This window comes from Eurytemora carolleeae, unplaced genomic scaffold, assembly GCF_000591075.1.
Source record: "Eurytemora carolleeae unplaced genomic scaffold, Eaff_2.0 scaffold122, whole genome shotgun sequence".
Classification (NCBI taxonomy): domain Eukaryota; kingdom Metazoa; phylum Arthropoda; class Copepoda; order Calanoida; family Temoridae; genus Eurytemora; species Eurytemora carolleeae.
The window spans coordinates 397,092-423,620 of NW_019396131.1; the positions used below are offsets into that span (position 1 = coordinate 397,092).

The 26,529-nt window shown below is 33.5% G+C and overlaps 2 protein-coding genes across 3 annotated transcripts; both read right to left on the bottom strand.

Annotated features, from left to right (window-relative positions):
* Positions 1-1,716: 1,716 nt before the first annotated feature.
* Positions 1,717-16,258, bottom strand: LOC111695866 (uncharacterized). Its single transcript, XM_023465329.1, has 7 exons — positions 16,106-16,258; positions 10,098-10,427; positions 8,779-8,999; positions 8,574-8,632; positions 8,397-8,454; positions 7,609-7,809; positions 1,717-4,932 (listed from the first exon to the last, which is right to left on the bottom strand). Exons 2-7 carry the CDS (start codon positions 10,423-10,425, stop codon positions 2,098-2,100), a joined length of 3,702 nt encoding a protein of 1,233 aa, XP_023321097.1. The 5' UTR covers positions 10,426-10,427; positions 16,106-16,258; the 3' UTR covers positions 1,717-2,097.
* A 3,341-nt stretch (positions 16,259-19,599) lies between these two features.
* On the bottom strand, positions 19,600-22,090 carry LOC111695878 (extensin). 2 transcript variants are annotated; one of them, XM_023465343.1, is made up of 2 exons: positions 21,810-22,085; positions 19,600-21,205 (listed from the first exon to the last, which is right to left on the bottom strand). In XM_023465343.1, the coding sequence occupies exons 1-2, from the start codon at positions 21,981-21,983 to the stop codon at positions 19,997-19,999; spliced, it is 1,383 nt and encodes a 460-aa protein (XP_023321111.1). In that variant the 5' UTR covers positions 21,984-22,085; the 3' UTR covers positions 19,600-19,996. The 2 variants fall into 2 exon arrangements, 1 of the variants encoding a protein (XP_023321111.1); XR_002763961.1 differs by having other exon boundaries at positions 20,998-21,205; positions 21,761-22,090.
* Positions 22,091-26,529: the final 4,439 nt, after the last annotated feature.

A 26,529-nucleotide genomic window follows, 5' to 3' on the forward strand; every position in this document is an offset into this window, starting at 1 on the left:
ACATTAAATGTATTTAGCTGTTTAGTAACTATTTGAAAAATGAATTGAAATGTGTATTTTTTGCCTGAATAAATTATTAATATGCAATTAATAGTGAATGTTTTTTTTTACTATTTAGCTAGATGCAGTGTAGAAGGATGTGTTTAATGTTTTACAGTCAGTAAGCTTTAACTTTGGAATCCATTTTTACGCGTTAAATACAGGGCAAAATAGTTCCACACCTCGTGTTGGCCAATTCCCAACACTGAGAGTTATCTGAAAAATTATCTTTCGTTCAAATTAAGCCGAACAGAACAAAATGGCATCATTTATTTATTTTAAATGGGTGATACTATATATTTAAGCATGAAATATCAACTTTTAAGAAATAATAAGCTTAAAGATTTATTAGATATACAGAATTAAAAGAACAGAGATAAATTAGTTTGAAATATCTAGTATTTTGATGCTCCAATGTGGGAACTCTTGTATTGTGGATATCGAGATCAATCTGCAGATTAATTTATTCTTTATCTGATATCCAGTTCAACACAAAACAAAAGTTCCCAGCTCAGAGCTGGGAACTTTTGAATAGTGGATATCGGGATTAATGCTTGATCCAAGATTAGATAATGCTTGTTTTCCTCTTGTTATTAATCTCCAGATTAATCAACCGATGGGGATTAAGGATATCCTATTCTAAAGTTTTCAGCTCTGATCAGACAATCGGTTTACGTAATATTATCTATCTACAGGATTATCCACAGTGGATGAAACTTCAGATGAGAACTGTACAGTATTTATTCAATCTTGTTACATCTTGTTACATCTTGTTACATCTTGTTACATCTTGTTACCTTAAATATCAGAGAAAACCGAAGATTATAAAATATATTCAATTCAAAGTGATTCCCTGGAAATATTTAGACAAAGAGAATAGAATATATATTAGAGTGAAATTTACTAGTAAAAAGGGTAAAACGGCCATATTGTTGTCTATTTCCATACTGCGTCTGCAGGTGTACTTCACATATTTGCGCTATATAACCTTTTGGGCTCTGAAACATCATTTTATAGAAAATCTAAAATTAATATTAAAAGAAAACCAAATTATGAAATAGGCTGGTTTCATAATTGACCAATGATCATTTCACATAGACTCTATGCCTTTTACTTTACAAACGATGATTTTCCGTTATAACTATAAATCAAATGATGTTTTTATTCACCTTATTCATTTTTTAAAGTTTATTTAACAGCTTTAAAAAATTCGAAATTGAAATGGATAGTCCAGGGAACATACTGTATTATTGTACTCTACTACATACAATTTGTGAACATTTGCAGGGGCTGACAAAAATACATACCGTGTGATTGTCTAAATTCCACTCTAATATATTTTCTATTCTCTTTGGATTTAAATCTATAAAAAGGGACTGGCAGCTTAATTTCAAGTGACCCTCCATCCAAAAATGCAATTCACAACGGTACCCTACAAGGCTTTGCCTGACAAGTCTAGCACTATCAGAAAATAAAACTTTTAAACCTGGAAAAGCAAAAATATCTTCCACATTATTGTTCAGCTCAAGGTTACAAGGGTACCGTTGTGAATCCATCTTTGCCTGGAGGGTAATTTGAACTTTCCCTTACAAGTTAAAAAGTTGTCTATGGCTGCTAGCAGTTAGTTCTAAACTATTAACTAATTAGTTTTATTTTATTTTGGAAATTAGAAAAAAAGAATTTAAGATTATTTTATTAAAATTAAAACTACTTTTATCACAAAAATTATGTTTGTATTGCACTATCCCTTGACCAGTAAATATTAATAGCCAAAAAAATTACATTATACAGTTTTAAAAATACATATGTTATACATTTTAATTTAGGTCTCAAATCTGGGGGAAACAATTTGTGGGTTTAGGGGGGGAGGGATTTCTTGTAAAGGAAGAGGCCGGGAATATTCCCTTTATTAACAATGAGTAAATGAAAGGACTAAGTAACAATTAATTACAACTCTGAAGTCGCCATTTTAACTTTATATTTGAACCAAGGTTCAGAACAGTTTCAAACATTTGAACAATGTTGGAAGAAGAATTGTTAGGAGTTTTCTTCTTCTTCTCAAAGAACCCAGGATTTAGCTACATCAACATTACGCGCCTGCCACTGTGCTCTTGTTATCCTCGTACGCTCATAATCCTTAGAAGTTGCATGTGCGCAAGCGCCAAGAAATGCCGCGTGGTACCTATACGGAGACGCATGGACTCGAGGACGAACCGGAAGTAGTTTGGTTAGCTCTAGCTCCAGCCTATGTTTGAACCCAGGAACTAGAGTTAGTCCTCCACCCAGGAATATAGACTGAGAAACCTGCTTCCTCACATCAACACTGCACTCGGAGATGGCTTTCTTTACCAGTAAGTGTACTCCGTCCTGGTCCAGCCCCCAGCCTTCAGGTTTAAATATTCCTTCTGTTATCTGAAATCTTTCTGGACCTAGTGTAACCGAAGATATCCTGCTCCCTTCACTTAGGTTCAAGGACTTCTCTTCTCCTTTAAAGTTCTCCATCTCAGTTTCAAAGCTTCTTGACACATAACACAGCCTCTCTACAACCTGTCTCACAATGTAAGTATCTAGATGAGCTGTGAGAGAATAGTTCCGTCCAAGCAGGGCCTGAGTCATATGATTACACATCTCCATCCCTCCTGTTGCAGCCCTGGAGAGCCCAGACTGAACCTTATATCCGGATACTATAGGAACTATTTCCATCCTCTCTCCTATATCTACAACTATACCAGTATCTGTATTGTAGGAGTGAAGGGTGAAGACCGACTGATGACCCATGTTTACAGATTTAACTTCAAACTCGTCAAAGAGCAGGGATGCAATCGCAATCTTGGTTTTATCATTAAAGTTTCGTGGAACACTGAGCTGAAGTTCGGATCTTTTTGGATCAACTCTAAGATCCTGGAAAACTTTGAGAAGGAATCCACAAAGTGCAACTAGATCAACAGAGTATTTATCTATATTTTTGGAGGGTAACAGTGGAGAATATATGTTACATTTAGATCTAATTTCAGGTTTCAAGGCGTCAAATCCAAAATATTTCTCTTGTGAAGATGCAGGGTTAACGGCCATTAAACTTGGGAAGAAAAGTCTAGGTAGGTATGGTGTGGGTCCGCATATTCCTGCTCGGATAGAGGCTCCACCTAGATCAACTACTATTATATTAGACATGGTTTTAATATCTCTAGGTATAGGATGAGGAGAGATAAATGTCTTTGCATAGTTCTCCAGAGTATGGAAGGAAAGTGCAGATTCCCATTCCTGGGTTGCTATATGAGAAGCACATCGTACAACAACATATTGTCCTTTTCTATCCTCAATCCCCAGCATACTTGAATCCATGAAGTCGACCTGTCCTCCAAACAGTTCCAGCTTCTCAAGTAGCTCCGTCTGAGCCTTGTTGGAGTAAATATGAAGAATTCCATTCCTCGCAACAAAATAATGTTTTTTCCAACTGTTCCATAGCGTTGGACGTTTTCTACCAGCAGGCAGTTTCTCCATGTACCCTTCTATAGAGGGACAGGACTGGGAACTGTCCAGGGAGACGGGACCATCATCTCCGCTCAGGTGGGGTTCATCTAGAGCAGGAAGGTTGTATAAACTTTTCACAAAAACTTCGGGATCCCATTTTGAATCATCCTTGTGAGCATTTGTTTCCTGCTTCCCTGTTTTGTAAACAAGAGGAGGACTCTCAAGGTTATCTACTCCTACAGTCGGAGCAATCTTCCTCGTTTCCGTCCTAACCTGCTGGTTTTTGAATTGGGGTGGGATCCTGGAAGGTTTCTCTTCTGTAGAAACTCGGGACGCGGTTTTGGTGCGCTCCGGAGCTGGGGTTGAACTGGGTTTTCCTGTCTCAAACCTTGCAAGGAGTTTTCTTACTGACGGTAAACCCGTTTCATCTGTGTCTGGGGATACATGATTTGGAGTTGGGACTGGAGTAGGTTTGTTTGATACAGGATTGAGAGCTGGGACTGGAGTAGGTTTAGATGATATAGGATTGGGATTTGGGACTGGAGTAGTTTTGGTTGATTGATATTTAAACAGATCAGCAGATATTTGAGTTTTTTCCTTGACAGTTCTTTGTCGAATAGTTTCATGATAAACATCAACCGATCTATCTCTATCCTTAGCATCCTTACTCACTGCTGCTGTATTCACTGGTTGAACTGGGACGGAAGGAATACTTGGTATTGATTCTTGGTACTCCATCTTTTCAGGTTTTTTCATAGATTTCCGAGATTCAAAAACTTCGGAGTTTTTCACGGCTGCAATACTTTCAAACCGTAGTTTTATTTGATCAACGGTATCCTTCCTTCTTCGGTTAGGTTGGGTCGGAGCAAGAGAAATATCTTCATTCATCTCTTCAGTTTGTGTCCGGGTGGGAGTACTCTTTTTCAGGGTTGAGTTGATCGGAGAGTTTAGGTCGAAGACGGACGGATTCCTCTTTCGGACGGGTTCCACACTTGGTCTCAATAGATCTGATTCACTCCGGCTGAAAGTTTGTCTCAGGTTGAATAAACTGCTGGATCCTTTCTGTTGACGTTCGTTCTTCTTGTTTTTTATTTCTTCTTTCTTAAATCCGTTCTTGTATTCTGTCGAAATTATATTCCGGGTCAGAGAGTTCTCAGGATCAAATTCTTCAAATTCAATGTGCATGTGTTCATTTGTTTGTTTCTCAATTGTTCTTAGGGGCTTGATACTTTCTTTCACTTTCTCCGTTACATTCTCCTTAAATCTATCTTTTTCTTTCACTTTCTCCGTTACACTCTCCTTAAACTTATCTTTTTCTTTCACTTTCTCCTTAATTCTATTTTTGTTTCTGTTAATCTCCTGATATTGTCGCTCCAAGGTGTTTGACGTGTCTACTGCTACATCATGTCTTTCGGGAAACTCCTGAAAAGAAAATGTTAGACAATGAATTGTATGTTTAAGTTTTGTGGTGTTAGATAACGGTTTACGCTTGTTGTAAACTCAGTAAAATATCCAAAGGAATTGAGTCTTTGACACAAACTCTGATTTTCTAATTCCTATATCTCTGCAACACAATGTCGTAGACCTTAGATATTTCAAGCTATGCATTCTGTTGGATCAAATTATCTTAGTTTGAACTATCAAAAGTCTACAACATGAAGTTTTAAAGATACAGGGATTAGAAAATTCGAGTTTGTGACAAAGACTCCTTTATGTTTAGATCCTGTATAAAGGGACTGTACGAGTATGTTCCAGTGAATTTCCATTAAAGAGGGGGTACATTAATTCACATCGGTACCCTTTAAACCTTAAGGATAGAACACTTCTCCTTATTTAACAACAGAAACGTGTCTAATTTTTGAATTGTTCTTATTCTTCATTATCCCTTCTCTTTCTTCATAATCCTTTCTTCTACTTCATAATCCTTTCTTTTTCATTATTATCCTTTCCTTCTTCATTATCTCTTCTCCTTCTTAGTAATCCTTTATTTTTCTTTATTATCCTTTCTTCTTCTTCATTATCACTTCTTCTTCTTCATTATATTTTCTTCTTCTTCATTATCACTTCTTCTTCTTCATTTACACTTCTCCTTCTTAACTAACCTTTCTCCTTCTTCATTATCACTTCTCCTTCTTCATTATCCTTTCTTCTTCTTCATTATCATTCCTTTTTCTTTATTTTCCTTTCTTCTTTTTAATAATCCTTTTTCCCTTCTTTATTTCCCTTTCTTCTTTTTCATTATCCTTTCCACTTTTTCATAATTCTTTTTTCTTCTTCATTATTCTTTCCACTTCTTCATTATCCTTTCTCTAACTTCATTATCTTTTCTTTTTCTTCATTATCCTTTCTCCTTCTTCATTATCCTTTCTTCTTCTTCATTATTTTTTCTTATTCTTCATATTCCTTTATTTTTCTTCATTATCCTTTCTCCTTCTTAATAATCCTTTCTTCTTCTTTATTATCCTTTCTTCTACTTCATTTTCCTTTCTTCTTCTTCATTTTCCATTCTTCTACTTCATTATCCTTTCTTCTTCTTTATTATCCTTCCTTCTTCTTTATTATTCTTTCTTTTTCTTCAATTTCATTTCTTCTTCTTTATTATACTTTCTTCTTCTTTATAATTCCTTCTCCTACTTCATTATCCTTCATTCTTCTACATTATCCTTTTTTCTTCATTATCATTTCTTCATCTTCATGATCCTTTCTTCTTCTTCATTATCCTTTCTCCTTCTTCATTATCCTTTCTTTTTCTTCATTATCCTTTCTTTTTCTTCATTATCCTTTCTTCTACTTCATTTTCCTTTCTTCTTCTTCATTTTCCATTCTTCTACTTCATTATCCTTTCTTCTTCTTTATTATCCTTCCTTCTTCTTTATTATTCTTTCTTTTTCTTCAATTTCATTTCTTCTTCTTTATTATACTTTCTTCTTCTTTATAATTCCTTCTCCTACTTCATTATCCTTCATTCTTCTACATTATCCTTTTTTCTTCATTATCATTTCTTCATCTTCATGATCCTTTCTTCTTCTTCATCATCCTTTCTTTTAAAATATCATCAACTTTTTAAAACTTTTCATTCTTAATCCTTAGTCTTGTCATTTCTTTTCTTGCATTATTACTTTATTCCCCTTTTTCTACTTCTGATCTCTTTTGCTTAAATTTTCTTACTCCCGCATTTCTTGTCTTCCTTTTCTTCTACTTTTTTCCCTTACCCCAAATTTTAGTAATTTGTTCTTTTTTCACGTATTTTTTTTTTGATTATCCTTTTCCCGATTTCTTTTCATAATAATAAAAGAATTAAAGAACTGTTCAGTTTTTCTAGTTTTCATGGTATAAAATGTTTATATTGAGTAAATTATTTGATCACCATTGTTGTGCCTCCTCCTCCAGGTGTAGGCTTATACTAGCATATGCTCACTAATAGATCAAGGTTTTAGCCTTAGTATTTTTTTTACAACCAGGAAAAAACTTATTTATTAACTAAATCAGGAAATTAATTTATAGTTCCTAATAATGAGAATAAAGTTAAGTTTTCACTTTTCTAACCACCCTTAGATTTGAACTTTTGCCTTCATGTTTTCGCATAAATAATAAACGTATGATTAATGCAAGGTGTGAACACATTAATTTATATAAAAATGAAAACTATTTTCTTATCTTCAATTTCTCCAAATGTTTTATTCAATAAAAGAGAATGAATTGATTTCTAGAATTTATCCTGGGAAACAATTCGTAGTTTTAACTAATTGCATTTATATGAAACTGAAATATACAACCTTTTGTTCCCGTAAACTTATACTTTCTCCGTGTGTAATCAAGTTCTGATGCTGAGTATGGTCTAGGATGAGGATTATGGGAGAAAGTTAAAACTGTATCTCTACCGTCCAGTAGGATTTGTAGGCCACATCAATTTAACTAAAGTGGTGCTAAACCCAGATACCAGACTAGATACTAGAGTTTAGTTCAACACTCTCTATATATGCATATTCTAGGAGAACAAAGGGTCAGGATATATTTCTCCTGGTTCCGTGACAAATGAATGATTTCTCCTAAGTCACTCTCTAAGTGCAGAGATTATATATAATTGTTTAAGCGTACCTTATCCTTGGACGAGAATATCTTTCTCAGGTTCATCATGTTCTCCGTATCCTTGATACATACGTCCTCAACACTACCAAACATATCTCCGCTGGACGGAGAGGAAGGTTGGGTATCATCACTATGCAAGGACGGAGAACTTCTATATCCAGAGCTTTTGTCATCACTGAGTTCGTTCATGTAGATAGGTTCAGTCTCATTCTAGGATTAGTAGAAAACATTAGGGAGAGAAATATTGTTCTTTCTTCCTGTTAGATAATAAAGGTTTGGGGGGACATAGTTAGCAGGCCGGAGGGGGGTTTTCACTTTTTAAAAAAGGGGAAATTGGGGAAGGGGTGGAGATTTTTTTGTATTAGAATTGGAGTTTCTTTTGGTTATGTTGGTTTTAGAATAAAGCATGTTTCAGGATAGAGTAGGAGAAAAAGTATGGGTAGCAAAAAAGTAGAATTATTGGAGTAAGATTAAGAAGGAGTATTTTCTATACTGACTCGAACTAACTAACTTATTTATATTTTTGGTAGACCTAGACATATACATTTTAGAACTATTAATCAGTTGTTTTCAGTTTTCAAAAATAACTGGCAAAATTCTCATCGATTTTCGCGAGAGAGCTTCCAACCTTTAGATCACTGTGAGTAGAAGATGGTGTAAGAGTAAAAACAGGAGAAGGACTAGAAGTAAGAGGAGGAGTATATGTAGGAGAAAGTAGGAATAGGAGTTGGAGTAGTAGTATTTAGGGTAGGACGTTTTCACAAATACCTGTCTATAATCTTGGTTTTCACAAATACCTGTCTATAATCTTGGTTTTCATAAATATTATCCTGATCTGCTCCCACCGATATACCTCTGCAAGTATTATCAAGATTAGTTGGCAGTTCGTCCTTCCTACTCGGATACAATTAATGTTATGAATAGAGGTTCCAATCTTATCCAGGCTTTGTGTTAAACACTGCTCTTTGTTTTACCTTAATGTATCATAATCTGGGTTCTCCTCTTCTATTGGGGGAAGAATATGGTCTCTGGTCTGCAAATAGAAAAACATTATTTTTATAAATAACTTCATTATTTAACATTCTATTGCATACACATTACACAACAACGTGAACAATTTTCAAAGGTCTGGTCTAAATGTTTGAAAATCAAAACGTTTGGATTGAATAATTTTCTCACCTTAGGGACATCATAATCACTCTGGAAGTAATCTAGTTCCAAAATCTCTGATTTCCCGGTTTTCGGTGTATCGTAGGTTTGCAGGTCGTCTTCGAAATTCTGATTGAAATAAAGCGCTTCCGAATTTGAACGCGGCACATCGTACACTTGTTCCACGTGTACACTACTCGACCTCGAAGTCTCAAGGAACACGAGGTTCTCGTAGAAGGCCTCGTCATCATCTAGAAGTTAAAAGGATTTTTATGTAACTTTAAATAATTACCTAACAAAAAATAATAAATGTCTCTAGTTTTCGGTTTCTTTGTTTCGCAACTTCAATTATTGTGAGAAGCCCTGACAATCCTGGTTCCGATCAAAATTCGTTGATTATAGTAATAGTAATGTAATAATAATGATAAACATAATAATAATAATAATAATAATAATAATAATTTCGAGCCAGTCGGGATTAAATGTTGTCATTGTCAAAACGTTGGAACACCAGAACGAGACTTAAAGAATGATACATGTTTTTTAAAAGTAATGATCAGAAGGTTAAATTTGATCTACAGAAATCAAGAATACAGCTGCAACAAAATAGTGAATGGAAGACTAGATTAGATTGAATGAATTCCATTCAGTCGTCTCTAAAATCTTTAAAATTGTTGGGTACTATCCTGTATTTGGTATTTTCGGTCAGACTTAAAAATAAATAAAAAATGCTTAAAATCTGCCAATATCGAGATTTTGTTGCGGATTTTCTTAGTTGATGACCTATTTAAATTATAAAGCGTATGAATCGCCCTGTGAAACTCAGACACAGTTCACACTGTATAGCCTAAGGACTAAAGCCTATCGACGTGCGGTCATATTTTTACAGAAATGAATAGTTCATGTTCATAATTTTCAGTTAATAGAATTTTTGCCACACACTCTAATTTGTTTACACCTTATATCTTTGCAACCCAATGTCGTAAACCTTCCATATTTCAAATTATGAATTCTGTTTGGTCAAATAATAAAATTTTCAAATATCAAAAGATTACACCACCAGGTTGCAAAGATATAGAGATTTAGAGATTAGAAAATTTGAGGTTGTGGCAAAAACTCAAATTACGTTTTTGCATTGATAATATATTGAGATTATTTGTTAGAAATTTTCATTTCATAAGATTTTCCTGTAACAGCCCCTCAGGGAGAGCCCTATTTTCTTCTCTTTTCATGAATAAAAAAATATAACAATACGTAACAAAATCATAACACAGAAATCCTAATTTTGCTATATTTTTTAATTAATAAGCAATCATCATTCTCGAGACCCACTGTATGAGGCAAGGTACCTGTAACAATGGTCCGGTTGACCGCAGAAACAGATCTTTCCAGACTTCTCTGTCGAGATCTTTCATACGCGGCATTCAAATCCTCTTTCCACTTGACAGTACTTCCCTTCGGAGTATCATAGATCCCGAAGTCGCGGTTCTCGTCCCGATGCTTCCTGGATCTATGCTTTCTCTCCGACTGCTCTAGGTTGATCTCCACATGTTTTCCATGGTTGGAATGATGTTTGCGAGATTTCTTGGTTTCTCCGGAATTTTTGAGAATTCCTTTTGTTTTAGCTTTTCTCTCCGCTCGCCTCGGTTCCCCAGTTTCTATCTCCTCAACCCCCATTCCTGAAATATTTTTGGGATTAATCTTCATATATCAGCGGCATTTAAAAGTACTTTCTATAAATATATTGTTTTGATCGAACTTTATAATTACATAAAAATAATATTTAATTTATTGTATTTTAAGTATTTCGCGATAGTCTGTTTGATAATTAAACCCTGTATATGAGTTTGATTAGGTTATTACTCACGTTTAAAGAAACCCCTGTATATAAGCTTGATTAGGTTATTACTCATGTGTAAAGAAAACCCTGTATATAAGCTTGATTATTTTTTTACTCACGTTTAAAGAAAGCCCTGTATATAAGCTTGATTATTTTATTACTCACGTTTAAAGAAACTCCTGTATAAAAGCTTGATTAGTTTATTACTCACGTTTAAAGAAACCCCTGTATATAAGCTTGATTAGTTTATTACTCACGTTTAAAGAAACCCCTGTATATAAGCTTGATTAGTTTATTACTCATGCTTAAAGAAACCCCTGTATATAAGCTTGACTAGTTTATTACTCATGTTTAAAGAAACTTCTGTATATAAGCTTGATTAGGTTATTACTCATGTTTAAAGAAACCCCTGTATATGATTAGTTTATTTCTCACGTTTAAAGAAACCCCTGTATAAAAGCTTAAATAGTTTATTACTCATATTTAAAGAAACCCCTGTATATAAGCTTAAATAGTTTATTACTCATGTTTAAAGAAACCCCTGTATATAAGCTTAAATAGTTTATTACTCATGTTTAAAGAAACCCCTGTATAAAAGCTTAAATAGTTTATTACTCATGTTTAAAGAAACCCCTGTATAAAAGCTTAAATAGTTTATTACTCATGTTTAAAGAACCCCCTGTATAAAAGCTTAAACAGTTTATTACTCATGTTTAAAGAAAATCCTGTACTTAGCTGTGCATAAGCTTAATTACTTGTTTTCTTGTGTTTAAAAATGGTGTAAGCAAAACATGAAATTAGCGAAAAATAAAATATTAACGGTTCCATAAATACGTGTCTAGCAGACAATAAATTCTACTCTTTAAACCTACATACCTTTAACCTTTAACCCCATATATTCTATTTTTCATCAAAAGAATATAAACAAACCGATAAGTAGTTTTCACTGCTTCATGCAAAAAAATTGGTCATTAGCCCTCCAATGTTTGCAACCTGATGGTGTAAACCTTTTTTAACTAGTTAAAAAAATTATAGGGCAAAGATACGAAATTGCAAAGATAAAATAATGAGAAAATCCCTGTTTGAGGCAAGTAATCAGTTAGAAATTAGAAATCTAGTTCTAAAGATTTATAAAACTATGAAAAAAGTAAACTGACAAACGTCATGATCTAATCTGCCAAATTGAAGGTCACCAAATCCACGAAACAAGAAAACTCTTTACAAATCTTAATATCCCATGAAAAGCCATGATGGCCAAAGCACGATTGAGAATTTTTGTAAAACATATGCATGGCAATATAATACAGTTTAAACAACTTATAAATATGTACATATATATATATATATATATATATATATATATGTACAGTAGTAATCTCTGTTTGTTTGTTTGTTTGTCTGACAGTATGTTTGATTATATCTCATGAACTCCTTGATTTCTCTTAAAGTTTGACTGGGGAAATGTTTTTGTTCCGGATTTAACGTTCCAGACAAAGCTAGGTTCCCAAGCTATAGTATTCAGTATATACGTATGTTTTCAATAAATGCCAAAACGGTCGAATCGATCAAGAAAAATATTTTTTAGGGAATTGATTGGTCAACAGAGTCTAAAAGTTTCAAAAAAAATATATTTTAAAATTTTCTTTTTAAAAATTACGTAATTAAATGAATTACGGAATTACACAGCAAACTTGAGCCAAAAAAAACATTTAGATGGAAAAAATTTCGGAAAGAAATTGAGTCTTTGCCGCAAACTCTGATTTTCTAATCCTGATATCAAATGCAATGTCGTAGAGTTTAGATATTTCAAACTAAGGATTTTGTTAGATCAAATAATTCAAGTTTGAAATATCAAAAGTTTACACCATCAGGTTGCAAATATTTTGAGATTGGAAAATTTGAGTTTGTGGCAACGACTTAATTCCTTTTTTATTTTTAAAACTCTAAGTAGCAATAAGGAAAAAAATTTCTGATTGAAAGGAACTGAGTTTTTGCCACAAACTCGGATTTTTAAATCCAAATTTCTTTAAAATAAAATATCGTAGATCGTAGATATTTCAAACTATGAATTTTGGTGGATCAAACAATGTAAGTTTGAAATATGAAAGGTATGCATCATCTGGTTGTTGAGATTTAGGTATCATAAAATTGGCATTTGTGGCAAAAAACTCAATTCCTTTATATTTGTGTATATGTCTAGTTAATATACACACTTTACATTGACTATGCTGTGTATTATATACTGAATACAACTATAGAGTTTGTGCATATTTGTGTATGTGTCTAGTTAATATACACACTTTATATTGACTATGCTGTGTATTATATACTGAATACAACTATAGAGTTTGTGTATATTTGTGTATATGTCTAGTTAATATACACACTTTATATTGACTATGCTGTGTATTATATACTGAATACAACTATAGAGTTTGTATTCCCTACTGTTTAATAGAAAATAATATTTATATGGCTTCCGTAAAATTTTAGGAGATTAAATTTTCAATACAAATATATATACATTACATGTTCGAAAACACAATATATTAATATTACACTTTTTAGAAAACCAACGAACCAACGAAAATGTTAGATTATGGTGAAATTATTTTTAAAAATATTATTTTAATTTTGTTCTGCAGCCACTTATAATATAAATTAATATTTTCCTTAAATTCATTGGATAAAAGGTAAAAAACGTACGTCCTATGCTATACAAACTTTTAAATAAAACTGTGGAATAGAAAGACGACTGTTTAACTCAAGTTCTGATTTCAAATAGTCCACGAAACAAAAACACAGTAGTTGTGCAGTGTTCACAGTCCCATATTACTTATCAAATTGATTTGTAAGCTACTTGTAAAAATATTTATCCGCCCCAGCACCACATAAATGTTCAATGTTCCGAACACGATGGGAAGACAATTATGTCAACTGAGACCCTATAATTTTAGAAAAATTCCTCCCAATTACGTTAAAAGAAATATGCTTTTTACGTAAAAGTTCGTTAATTAGATCGACCCCCACCACCACTTTATAAACATACATCTAAACTGTTTGTTTTTAATCTTTGTGATAGAAACAATCTCAAGGAATAATAATTGTCTTAAAACATTTTTTAAAGTGAATATTTGCAAATTATCTTTTTTCCATCTCATAATCTGAGTTCGTTTCCCTTATGTCCATTTGACAGCCAAATTTTTTTTTAGATCTTTTTCGTTTGTATATTTTCTTGTGGTTTTTAACAATTTAAAATTTTTTTATCGATTTTGATGGTTATTATTGTTAGAACTGACGAGACTCAACCTAGACCGAAATATATTTTCAATAAATGTGGAACTATAAACATCTACTTTTTTTACTCTACAAAGGTTTGGTCCATCACCATCACCGAATTTTAAAAATACGTTAAAAGAGTCTAGCATCTAGGAGACAGACTTTTTTCTTAATTAGGTCGAGATAGGTTAATTTTCAAAAGATTATATTTGGGTCCAAATTGATCCGGAAAAAAATTGGAAACCTTACTAATTACGCAAACAGTCCCTTTAAACTAATAAATTCCTAAAACTGTCTCTTCTTCTTCTAAATAGATATTTTGAGATCCGGAGATAAATTGGATTAAAGGCTTTGTGTTAATGTTTCTAGTATGTTGTGTAGTGAGAGTAGGTTTCCCTACATCTGTTGAGCAGTATACCCTGAGTCTGGTTTATACTATACCAGGAGCAGAACCAACCATCTGACACCAATACTAACTGTACCAATATAAAATCTAAAAGGAACTGGATTTCCAACTATTTCTAGACTGAACATTTATCATCATTCCTAGATGGTAGATTAATGTAAAAATATCAAGCCTGCACTCAGTACTGGCACACAATATATAGTTCACAGTACATACTGACAGTACACTGGTATGGTGCACAATATATAGTTCACTGCAGTACATACTGACAGTACACTGTACATATGGTACTCAATATATAGTTCACTGCGGTACATACTGACAGTACACTGTACATATGGTACACAATATATAGTTCACAGTACATACTGACAGTACACTGTACATATGGTACACAATATATATAGTTCACTGCAGTACATACTGACAGGGTGTTTGAATGCAAAAACTCTGAAAAGGAAATATGCACCCGGACGTTGCGAAAGTCTCTGACTATCTTTAAAATCTAATCTATTTTGCAAAACCATATCTAAGGTTCTTAATATACTTCTCTAGACTGAAGGTTCAGGTTCTTTATATACACATAGATACTGAAGGTTCAGGTTCTCTTTATACACCTATGATATTGAAGATATAGTTCTCTATATACACCTAGAGACTGTAGGTTTAGGTTCTCTATATACACCTAGAGACTGAAGGTTCATGTTCTCTATATACACCTAGATACGGAAGGTTCAGGTTCTCTATATACACCTAGATACGGAAGGAGCAGGTTCTCTATATGCACCTAGAGACTGAAGGTTTAGGTTCTCTATATACACCTAGATACGGAAGGTTCAGGTTCTCTATATACACCTAGAGACTGAAGATTTAGGTTCTCTATATACACATAGACCTTTAGGTTCAAGGATGATGGAAAGAAGAATGAGGGATTTGATGAGAATTGTATGTTTTTACGCTTTATTTTGTCGGTATTTTGTAAATATAGAGCCATTGTTTAAATTTTACAAAATAAAGCGACTGTTCATAATATTTGAAACTAGATCTTGGCCCAGTCATGATTTCAGTATGAGTGGCCTATTGTCATTTTCATGTCATCCAACGCTTCTTTCAAGTATTTGAAAAATACCATCCGCAACAGAAGTTCGATTTTTGATCACTATTTACAAAAGCTCAAAGAAAACTCGGATAAAAAATAAGAATATTGGCAATCATCTCAACCCTCAATTATTTAAATTTTCTTATTTTCAGTTCTCAACCATGGTTAATGAACAGTTAACCAGAGAATAGCGCTGACTTTATATCTTCGAAATAACCTTTTATTAAATTAAAAAGTTTTTGCGAGAATTGCCGTAAAAATCACAAATAATGCGTGTAAATTAAAGATCACTGCTTTAAAATATTATTTCTTCTTTTTGGATTTTTACCAACCACACCTTTATATGAATGATTACATCTGTTTTATATGTGAAATAAATAATATTAATAATAATAACTAGCTGAAGTGCCCGGCGTTGCCCGTGGAAATTTTTTTTTAAAACGTCCATCTTTTTTATTGGATACAAACAAACAAACAAACAGATTAGCAAAGTAAATATGTATATAAATAGATGGTTAATTTTTTTCTATGAGGCTGATGATGCAACACTGTACAAATATACATAATATACAAATAAGCATTAAACTGATGCCATCATGAAACTGATTTCCTTTATCAAAATATAAATCACGTTTTTAATTTAAAAATCTGAAAAAATGGATAAAAGATTAAAGGTTTAAAGGATAAAAGGATGGGATAAAACATGAAAGGTTTGGATTAGGTTCTGTTATACCTCGCTACTGGATCCAATATCAGTATAAGAACTAAGAGAACTAGGAGAGCAAGTGAACTATCCTTCTCATCCCTCCTGCCTGTGCAGTACTGAAGTTTCACTGTGTGCACGGAGAAAGTAGTTTTAACACATGTGTTCTCCGTTCAATCTAGCGCGCTCAACTGAACCTTCAGGACACGGGGAACCTCAACGCCAGCAGTTTTAAATTCGAGATTTTGTGGTTTAAAATAAAATAAATCGTTGTGCAATCGATCCTCTTTCCTACATTACTTATTCATTTGTCTTCATTCCTCTTTTTTGGTCTTTACATCAATCAGTTTACTTCCTCTAGTTGATTTATTTATAAACATATTCAAATATAGATTACTAGCTTAAGAACCCAGCTTTACATCAATCAGTTTACTTCCTCTAGTTGATTTATTAACAAACATATTCAAATATAGAATACCAGCTTAAGAACCCAGCTTTAGATCAATCAGTTTACTTCCTCTAGTTGATTTATTAATACCCATATTCAAATATAGAATACTAGCTTAAGAACCCAGCTTAACATCAATCAGTTTACTTCCTCTAGTTGATTTATTAATAAACATATTCAAATATAGAATACTAGCTTAAGAACACATCTTTACATCAATCAGTTTACTTCCTCTAGTTGATTTATTAGTAAACATATTCAAATATAGAATACTAGCTTAAAGGGACTGTAAAGGAAAAATGAAAGGGGGTATAGGCTGAAACCCGAGAATCTCAGGATACCTATAAGACATCTATCTGAGGTTCCTGTCTCGAGAAATTGAAATAAAACTGTGTCAAAATTTTACCAAAACCTATATTATATGTCTCAATCAACTCCCTTTCATTTTTTCTTTACAGTCCCTTTAAGAACCCAGCTTTGCTTGAAAACTAAATAAAACTTAACCCACTCAATAATCTAAGCCAAGAACATTGAACAAACAAACAGACAGACAGACAAACAGAGTTTACTACTTTATATATAGATATATACCTTCTTTTTTCTTTTTATTAATACTTTTCTCCATTTATTAATTGTTGCCATTTACCTTATTGCTCTAAATCTTTACGCCATTTCATTCTTATACAATTTCTCTTTTTTCCTATTATTGTCTCCTTTTTTCCATTGTTTCCTCTTTTAATCGTTTATTAATCCTCATCCATATCCAAATCCCACCCCCCCCCCGCATACTTTGATACTCTGCGTGAAAACTTTTATAAAATAGAAAACGAAACCGTCCTCCATGAACAGAAATTATTTAGGACACAAGATTTGACGGATTGAAATATAGTTTAGCCACCAGGTCTCGCGGATTTGTTGTTTTTTAAGTTTCTCTCTCTGAGATAACACATTTAGAAAACGTATTTTAAAGATATAAAGATACATCATGTTGAATCTACAGATTTCTCTGTATAAATATAATAAATCAAGGTTGAATGCTGGGATGGGGGGGGGGGCCGGAAACCGGAAACATAATTATAAATGAATGGTGGTATATATATACTGGTGTATACATAGTAATATAAACCGGTAATTACATTAATGTAAACCGATCTTGTTATATTCAGGATATATCTTCTACTGTACAGGTTGAACCAATAGATACACTCTAGACATCTTTATAATAAAACAAGACATTCGTATATCAGCTGGACCGATTGGGCTGAAATTTTGTGTGGACACTCATGGGTGTCCGGGGGTGTTAAAGGCTATAAAAAAATTTGAAACTTGTTGTTTCTCAAATTTTTAAAAAAAAAATTTTATTTATTTTTTTCCACGGGCAACGCCGGGCCCTCAGCTAGTCTTTAATATATATACAATAATAAAGGGTGATCTAAAAACATAAGAATTTTGAGTCAACTATAAAGGGAATATATAAGCATAAGTTTAAGTGACCCTCCATGCAAATATAGCAATGCCCGATTCACAATCTAACAGACAGTCAATTAGAAATTAGAAATTAGAATAGGAGAAATATGACATATGGTTTAGAAATGACCATTATGCTATCATTATATATATTTTATTTCAATTATAAATTCTAACTTTGAATGGGGAACAGAAAATAATTTATAAACATAATATTCATAAATAAAACATTTTCCCTGTCGTGTTTAATATCTCAAAAGTTCTGCATCCACGGGCAGCCGTGGTACATTTGAATATCCGAGCCGGGTCAACCTTTCCGGTCCCAGTTTGTACTGTATCGCCCGGACATTGGGTAAATAAAGAAGACACTCAATAGGTTACTACCCATGAATAGGACTAGCCGGTGCAACAAGGTTGACGCGGTCAGACTTTAAGTTGAATTTACTTATACTAAAGGGTTAGGGGTGCGTGATGGATAAAGTCAAAAAAAAAAATTTTAAATATATTTTAATAAAAATCTAATTTCAGTAGTTTTATTATTGATAATGTAGCTATGCTAAAATAGAATCCCCCTCTGGTTTCTGATAAACTAATGACCAGAAAATGTAAATTTCTTATATTTTCCCATTTTCCTTATTCATTTATAAATTAAACATCGTGTTGGCAATGGTTAAAGAAAACAGAGAGAAACAGAAAGTTATAGAAATTCGAGAAAAATTCGTGTTTTCTTTATATTTCTATGTATTCTCGTTTTTAGATCCGGTCCGGTCGGTGCAAGTATTTTTTTCTCGAATGCTTAAAGACGCATGAAATAAATACATTGTTTAATGAATTAACAACCCATGGCACCTCCGATGTCATATAATTTTACGGTGTTACGTATCTTCCCAAAGGCATTTTCCCAAGGGCTACTTTCCAAGAGGCAATTTCCCAATTGTGCAATTTCCTAAAGGTTAGGTTTGGCCTTCTGAGGCGCCACAGGCTGCAATGGGGGACCGATCACTATGGCTAGAACAGGCCAGGGGGACCGAGCGCCGCGGCTAGGAAGGACCAGGGGGTCGAGCGCTGCGGCTAGGACAGACTTGGGAAGTTGCCGCTTGGGAAATTGCACAGTTGGGAAGTTTTCACTTGGGAAAATATCCTTGGGAAGTTTTGTAAAAGTACCTAACATCAAGTTGACATCTTAAATTGTTAAAGTTTATATTTCTAGAAAGTAAATATTGAAATTCCTTAAATATAAACCAACTGTATACAAAGTCATGTTTCTGTAGTTTTATGCAAAGGTCCGTCATCTTTTATCCGTTTAAAGGGTACCCTTGGTAATCGGGGATACACTGGGTAAGTGGAATATCACTTAAAACTACGCAAATAGTCCCTTTAAACTCCTCAAATTTAAAGTAAAAAGAAAGTTACTACCTAAGATATTATTTGAGTGAATATAGAATGTTCCCTTGAATAGAAGCAAGGAAATCTTATGATAAATGAATTCTGGTTGCAAAGCTGAAACCTCTTGAAATTAAATTAGAACTGAACAGGGCTCAGGTGGAGTACGGAGAAATTCAAATTAAATCAACCCTTTCTTTCTCAGGTTTATTAACAACAAAATATATCAGATTATTTCTTTTATTTATCCGTTTTAAGAACAAAAAAAAATTAAACTTTCATCGGAGAAACAATTCGGGATCTAAAGAACTCCTTGGTGAGACAAATCCCAGATAGTCTCTAGCTCGTCTGTGCTGTATAAATTCGTGATTTATCGACTGAACGCACAATTTCACATATCAAAACTAGAATCTATTAGTTTTGCAGATTTATAATTAATTCCTGCATTTCCTCTTTTCTGTGGGAGACGATATTGTGTCGTCACAATTTATCTCAATTATCAGTACAATAAATGATTAACTTTTTTAGTTAAATATATTAAGATTATAACAGCATGCGTACATAAAAAAGATTAATAATTAGTATTGTAAAAAACATATTTTTTGTTTAAGATTAGTGTTTGTTTAATCATGTCTAAGATTATTTTGCTGGTGAAACTTAGTAAAAGTATGCTTTTTAGGAACATTTTGTATAGAATTTACAGGAGGCCATTCGTGTTGAATAAATCGTCGTCTTGGTTTGGTTCCAGATTCTCCGGGTCCTCTAGGATCTCTAGGTTCTCTGGACCAGGGAGGAAGAGAGGATGCTCGGGATTGGGACGGAATATCGGAGCTGTTGGTTGGGAGAAGAGGAACTATTTTATAATCAGGTTGATACCAGGGAGGAGATACAGGAGATACAGAAGATCCAAGAGATACATATGAAGGTTTGAAAGTGTAAACTGGAGAAGGAGGGCGCGGGGGAGGTTGAGAAGTGGAATTGTGTTGATATGAAGAAGGATAAAATCCATTCTTTGGAACAGATTCAGATGAATTATACGTTCTTTTAGACGAATTACGTCCCGGAGATGGAACCATTTCCTGAGGTAAATTCATACCTTGAGAAATATTGTATCCTGGTTTGTGTCTGGGAGTCGGATAGGATTTGGGAATAGGACTAGATCCGTGGAATAATGTATCAGGTGAAGAAGATAGTTCGGGTTTATGAGATAAACTGAACTCATCGGTATTGTTGGCGCCAGGAAATGGATTAAACCAAGCTTTAGATAAAGGATGAGAGGAGGAGAACTGGATATTGGAAGGGACCGGAGAAGATTGAAACGGGATACGGGACAAAGGAGAAGACTGGAGATGGATACAAGAAGGTGGAGAAGAATTTAACTGGATACGGGACGCAGGAGACGGTTCAACCTGTATATTGGATGCGCGAAAAGATTGGGACTGGATACGGGAGGGGGGAGAAGGTTGGGATTGGATATGGGACGGAGGAGAAAATTGGGACTGAATATAGGACGGGGGAGAAGGTTGGGACTGGAAACGGGAAGGAGGAGAAGATTGGAACTGAGAATTAGACGGACATAGAGAGGAAGAGAGGTTTGGCACAGGTTGAGGAGAAGAAAATGTCGGAGCAGGAACAGTTTCGGTGTTTTTTGATGTGTCTGGAGTAGAGTTCTGGGTTTGCAAACATTGATTCCAGTATCTTAATGCAATTGGATTAGACGCCTTCCTAATAGCCTCTGGGTTTGGGGCAGGTGGTTTGTTTTCTCTGGGTTGAGCAGGTTTCTTGGAGTTCTGTCGGCTCACTTTCTCATAGTGTACAAAAGGGCTGGACTCCTAGATAAACGAAATAAAAATGTCCTTTTTAAGAACTTATTATATTGACCCCTATTTTAAAAAGAAACAATCTCTTTAAAGGGACTGTAGTCGTTATGTTAAGTGATCTGAGCTGAAAACTTTAGAATTGGATATCCTTAATCCCGTTCTGTTAATTAATCTAGAGATTAATAACAAGAGGAGAGCAAGCATTATTTAATCTGGAGATTAAGAAAAAGAGTGGATCAAACATTAATCCTGATATCCACCATTCAAAAGTTTCCAGCTCTGACCCTTTCTTGAAAAGTTCCATGCCCGATTCACAGCGTTACCTTTTGAAATGGGGTTATTAACGTTTTTTCTATATTGAAAAGTGTTTATTTTAATAATTCCGACATTGTTTTCTGGCAGCAGAAATGCAAAAGTCACTTTTGTAGAGAAACTTTAACTGAAAATATTCAGTTTGGAAAATGATAACATGTAATTAATACTTTATCAAACCAAGGTCTTAAAGGTATAGAATCGAAGAATTACCTAAGTATAGAATAAATAATATTATTGTATTTTTCCACTTACCCTGATATTCTGTCCCCCTAGTATCACCACAGTGCCTTGTCTCACTTACCCTGATATTCTGTCCCCCTAGTATCACCACAGTGCCTTGTCTCACTTGCTTGCTGAGAATAAGTTCCTCTTTCCTTTGAAGATTTAACAAGTTCTGATCTGCATTGCAACCCTTCTCCTGGTCCCTCCTCGGGTTGGGTTGGGAGGCTCCCAGTGCTCCTCCCCAGCTTAACATAGTTCTTTATCTCCGTCCAACTCCTGTCCCACAAGTTCTCAATATCCGTCCTACTCCTGTCCCACAAGTTCTCTATATCCTTCCTACTCCTGTCCCAGACTAAACAAGTTCACTGAGCTAGAAGCGGACCAAGAAAAACAATTAAACTGAGAAAGTTAAAGAAAAACAAAAAAACGTTAAAGGAGTAAAAATTGAATGTTAAAAAAATTTTAGTTTTAATGAAAAATCATTTTTTAGAAAATATTTATATTTTATTTTCTATGATTGTTAGAAAAATGGGCGTGGATTATCTTATTGACGTCATAAGTAAGTTTTCAGTTCATAACATTTTCTATTTTCTAACATTCCTTGCTTTCTACCCATCCCTTCCTGTACCTTGTTGTTGGGCTGGGTCCTGGGTCAAATATCTAGGCTAGAGTAGCTAGAGGGTCAAATTAACATTTTCATAATTCTTTAACCTGACACTGCTCACTATTCTGTTCTAGTCTTCGGGTTTTAACATTTAAACTTTTGAAGTTGCTCGTGGCTACTCTTAAAGGAACTATAGATGAAAAGTCAAGTAAACTTTAATAAAAAAAGTAAGATAATGAATTAAGGGGTGCTGTTGTGAATTGCAATATCTCACTCTTTAAAGGGAGTGTTCGCGAAAAATGAAAGGGGGTATAGGTTTAACGCGATAAAAAAGCGCTTTTGATCGCTACTAATCTTACTCCTATCTGTTGCGTATATAAGGAGAAAATTGTTAAAGACGTCTCATACCGAATAACATGGCGTCCATACAAATTGAGAAAATTGCAACATACGACTTAGATCGTAAAAAATCAATTTAATTTCAAACAAATCATTCAACCTATGGTCATCGATTATCTTTCGCCACATTTATATATAGTTGATTTATCATAATATGTTTTAATTGTCATGATCTGAGAGTTACTTATAAAAACATTTATTCCTGTTTCGAGGATTTTTGGTAATGAAGACGACATTTTCATCAAAAGCGCTTTTTTATCGCATTAAGCCTATACCCCCTTCCATTTTTCGCGAACACTCCCTTTAAGTAGAAGATCATTTAAGAAATATCCTTTAAAGGGACTGCAAAGGAAAAATAAAAGGGGATATAGGCTTAAACCTGATACGATACCTATAAGACATCTATTTGATGTTCATGTCTCGAGAAATTGACATAAAACTGTATCAAAATTATACCAAAACGTATATATGTAAGATATACGTCTGTACCACGTGGCCAGAACTCCCTCCAATGGCAGTTCAGTATACTGGTCACGTGATACTGCACTTCCATTGGTTGGAGTTCTGGTAACATGAATTATTATTAAATTCAAAAAATGAAAGGAGCAAACCTGAGTTTCTCAGGCTCCTCTGAGATGTTGTCATTTTTAGATTGGTTACGTATTTGCAGAATATGATCTGTTTAATACTACGAAACTTATACAAAATCTTACATATATACGTTTTGGTATAATTTTGACACAGTTATATATCAATTTCTCGAGACAGGAACATCAGATAGAACATTTATAAGTCTTAATCAACTCCTGGAGATTCTCAGGTTTCAGTCTATACTCCCTTTCATTTTTCCTTACAGTCCCTTTAGGTAAATTATGGCAAAAAATATATATATTCGTATTTATTCCGACTTTGATGGAAAACCATCCTCAACGGACCACAAAGAATATACAGGAACAGTTCGTGGAAAAAAAGGTTTTAATCAACATAAATATCAGATTAAAATAAAATATCTAAAACTTAACAATGATTTTTCTCAACACTTTATTTTATTTTTGTCCCCACTCCCTTTTAAAAAAAATATTTTTAAGAACGTTAAGAAAAGAATATTTAGTATTGCAAAATAAATAAAAAGTAAAATGAATGAGTATATGAAGGGAGAGATAAAGACATCCGTTGGTTTTCTATTTAAACTATTTCTTTTTATTTTCTCTAACTTTAGACATTTTCCCACCAAACAATTCACATTCAACACTCTAACATTTCCCTCTTCCCCTCCCATATTTCGCCACCTACCTTCTTCTTTCAACTTTGATAATGGTAAACCTTTGCTAAAACCTTGTGAGAAATGAATAGAATAAATCCTGATGTGTTCCATTCAGAGGGGAAAATGCATTTCTGAAAACATTCTTTGACATTTCTGCAAAGGTTTCCATTTTGACGATCCTGCCTGTCCAACATAATTTAAAAATGTTTTAAATACTTTCCAAAAAAATAAAACAAATTGTTATCATTACAAGAACTGATGTTGTAAGCTCTCACGCCAAAAACTATTCGAATTTTGAAAATTGCAACTCTTAAACGCTACCGCTGAAAACAAGAGTTTTAGAATTCTAAAGTATAAGTATAAGTGAGTTAGTAAAATCAAAGGGGGTTGCAACACCTTAAAGTTGATCCAGTCTTTGAAATTGATGAAACCTTTCCAATGGATCTCTGTAATCTGTCTGTCCTATCGTTTAGACATTTAGGGTTGGTTCAGATTTTTTTATAGCATAAATGGAAGTTTTTGTTTCAGAAGGACTGTTTTACCCATTTTTTGGGTCAGAGTAAATCAAGCAGAAAGATAATGCTACAAAATTTGAGGAATAAAATGGGAAATTTTTTTACACTTTTATCGCTAAGATAAATCTAAACATTAATCAAAGGGCGTATACAGAAATAAATTTAGGGAGGGGGGGGCAAAATATGCGCGAAGCGAAATTTTTTTTGTGCCACCCTCCACCCTACGAGCTTCTAGGGGGTGGGGGCAAAATTTGAACCATAAATTCAAAACATTTGGCTTCTCGGATACTTTAAAGGTACACATACACTATACAGTCAATTTAACATACAAGGACTACTAATATATCATCTCTCCATCAAACAAAACTTGCAGAAAAAAAACAGCAAATTTTAATTTTTAATACTCTTCACTCTTCCGTTTCAGATTTGAAAAGTTGTAATAGCTGTGAGTTCTAGGGGGGGGGGCTAGGCCCCCCCTTTTCAGGTCTAGGTGGGGGCACTGCCCCCTTGCCCCCCCTGTATACGTCCTTAAACCATTTCCCCCCTCAAATAACCTTTTCTAAAAATTAGTTCTGTCGTATTTAAAATTACCAATATATAGAGACAGATAGACTCAGACATACAGACGTAGGAATAGACAGATAGGCATACAGACGTAGGAATAGACAGATAGACATACAGACGTATAGACTGAATCTTCCAAGAAGACTGAGCTTAGTATAATGTACATTAGATTTCATGTTTAAAAATGTAAATTTTAGTTTCCCAGAGCTAGTAGAGGATTTGGGTTGGAGCCAACATTCTCTAAATCTTTCTGGTTCTGCAGAAATAAATGATTTTATTTTATTTTATTTTCAATCATGTTTTCTTTGGCAAGGGAATGTCAACTTGATTTTAATTGACTCAATATTAAAAAAAAGTTGATAAGAAAGTAGTATATGTACGGTTCACAAATGAATGAGATATCCATTGTCTTCTCTCTGATTATTGATTATTTTTAATTGTGGTTTCTCCATCTAAGTGACTAGCGGATTTTTGCTACCGAAACAACTAAGGAAGTTCTCAGAATACAACACTTTACAGGATGAGAAAACGAAAATATCACCCTTTTCTTCCCTTAATAAAAATAAAATCTTAAACCTTCAATTTATGAGAAAAATTCTCTTTTTCCAAATTTAAAATTTAAATTCTGAATTTCAGATGTTTTCAACCTTCTTATCTGATCTCTAGCTCGAGATTCCTGGAACCTTGAATTCAATCCTCAAACCTGAGAGATATTTAAAGGAGAAAATCCAATCCTCTCTTTATAGTTTTAATATAGAGTTTATAGAATAGAGAAAGAAGAGGAAAATTGAGGGAGGACGTATCAAAAGAAAGAAAGAAAAAATGCGGGAAAAAATAAATTTGTTATTTTAAAAGGTTTAAAGAAATTGTTTAACTTAATTGTAAGACACAATAAAAGATAATTAGAATAAAACAAAAGTTATAATTTTTTAAACTTAAAATTCTTTTTTTAAAAGTACGATGATGAATTTTGGGTTTAGAGAGCGGATAATTTGGGGAGAACGGTTCCTGCAGCCTCCTCACTTCTTCATCCTCCGCTCTCAGGGTATATGGGCAGTATACTAACCTCCACTCTAGTATTAAACCAGGACCTGGAGATCATCAAACTTAAGTATCAAGATTCACTTAATTAGTATTTTAATCACCATGGCAATTAAATTTAATAGATAATTAATATGGGATTTTTAAAAAAAATTATTAAAAAATTTGAAAATTTCAATTTTCAAAATTAATACTTTTCTTTATTTATCATACATTTAAAATAACAAATTAGTTTTGAATATAAATGTACTATACATGTTTGAATTATCTAAAATCTAGTTTTTGGATTTGAAAATGTTCGTTTTTGGCTATTTTAAAACCACCCTTTTTGTTTGTTTTGAATCAAAGTTTTTAAATCACATTTTAGACTTGTTTTTGAATCATGCGTTGACAAAATTCAAGAAATGTTTAG

What these genes read in the sequence shown, in the direction of transcription:
- LOC111695866 (XM_023465329.1), bottom strand. Translation starts at nt 10,425, where the DNA reads ATGGGGGTTGAGGAGATAGAAACTGGGGAACCGAGGCGAGCGGAGAGA. An exon ending in CAACCGGACCATTGTTACAG is followed by an intron (nt 9,000 to 10,097) that starts GTACCTTGCCTC and finishes TTTAACTTCTAG; the next exon opens with ATGATGACGAGGCCTTCTAC. An exon ending in AAAACCAAGATTATAGACAG is followed by an intron (nt 7,810 to 8,396) that starts GTATTTGTGAAA and finishes TACTAATCCTAG; the next exon opens with AATGAGACTGAACCTATCTA.
- LOC111695878 (XM_023465343.1), bottom strand. Translation starts at nt 21,983, where the DNA reads ATGTTAAGCTGGGGAGGAGCACTGGGAGCCTCCCAACCCAACCCGAGG. An exon ending in TAGGGGGACAGAATATCAGG is followed by an intron (nt 21,206 to 21,809) that starts GTAAGTGAGACA and finishes TCGTTTATCTAG; the next exon opens with GAGTCCAGCCCTTTTGTACA.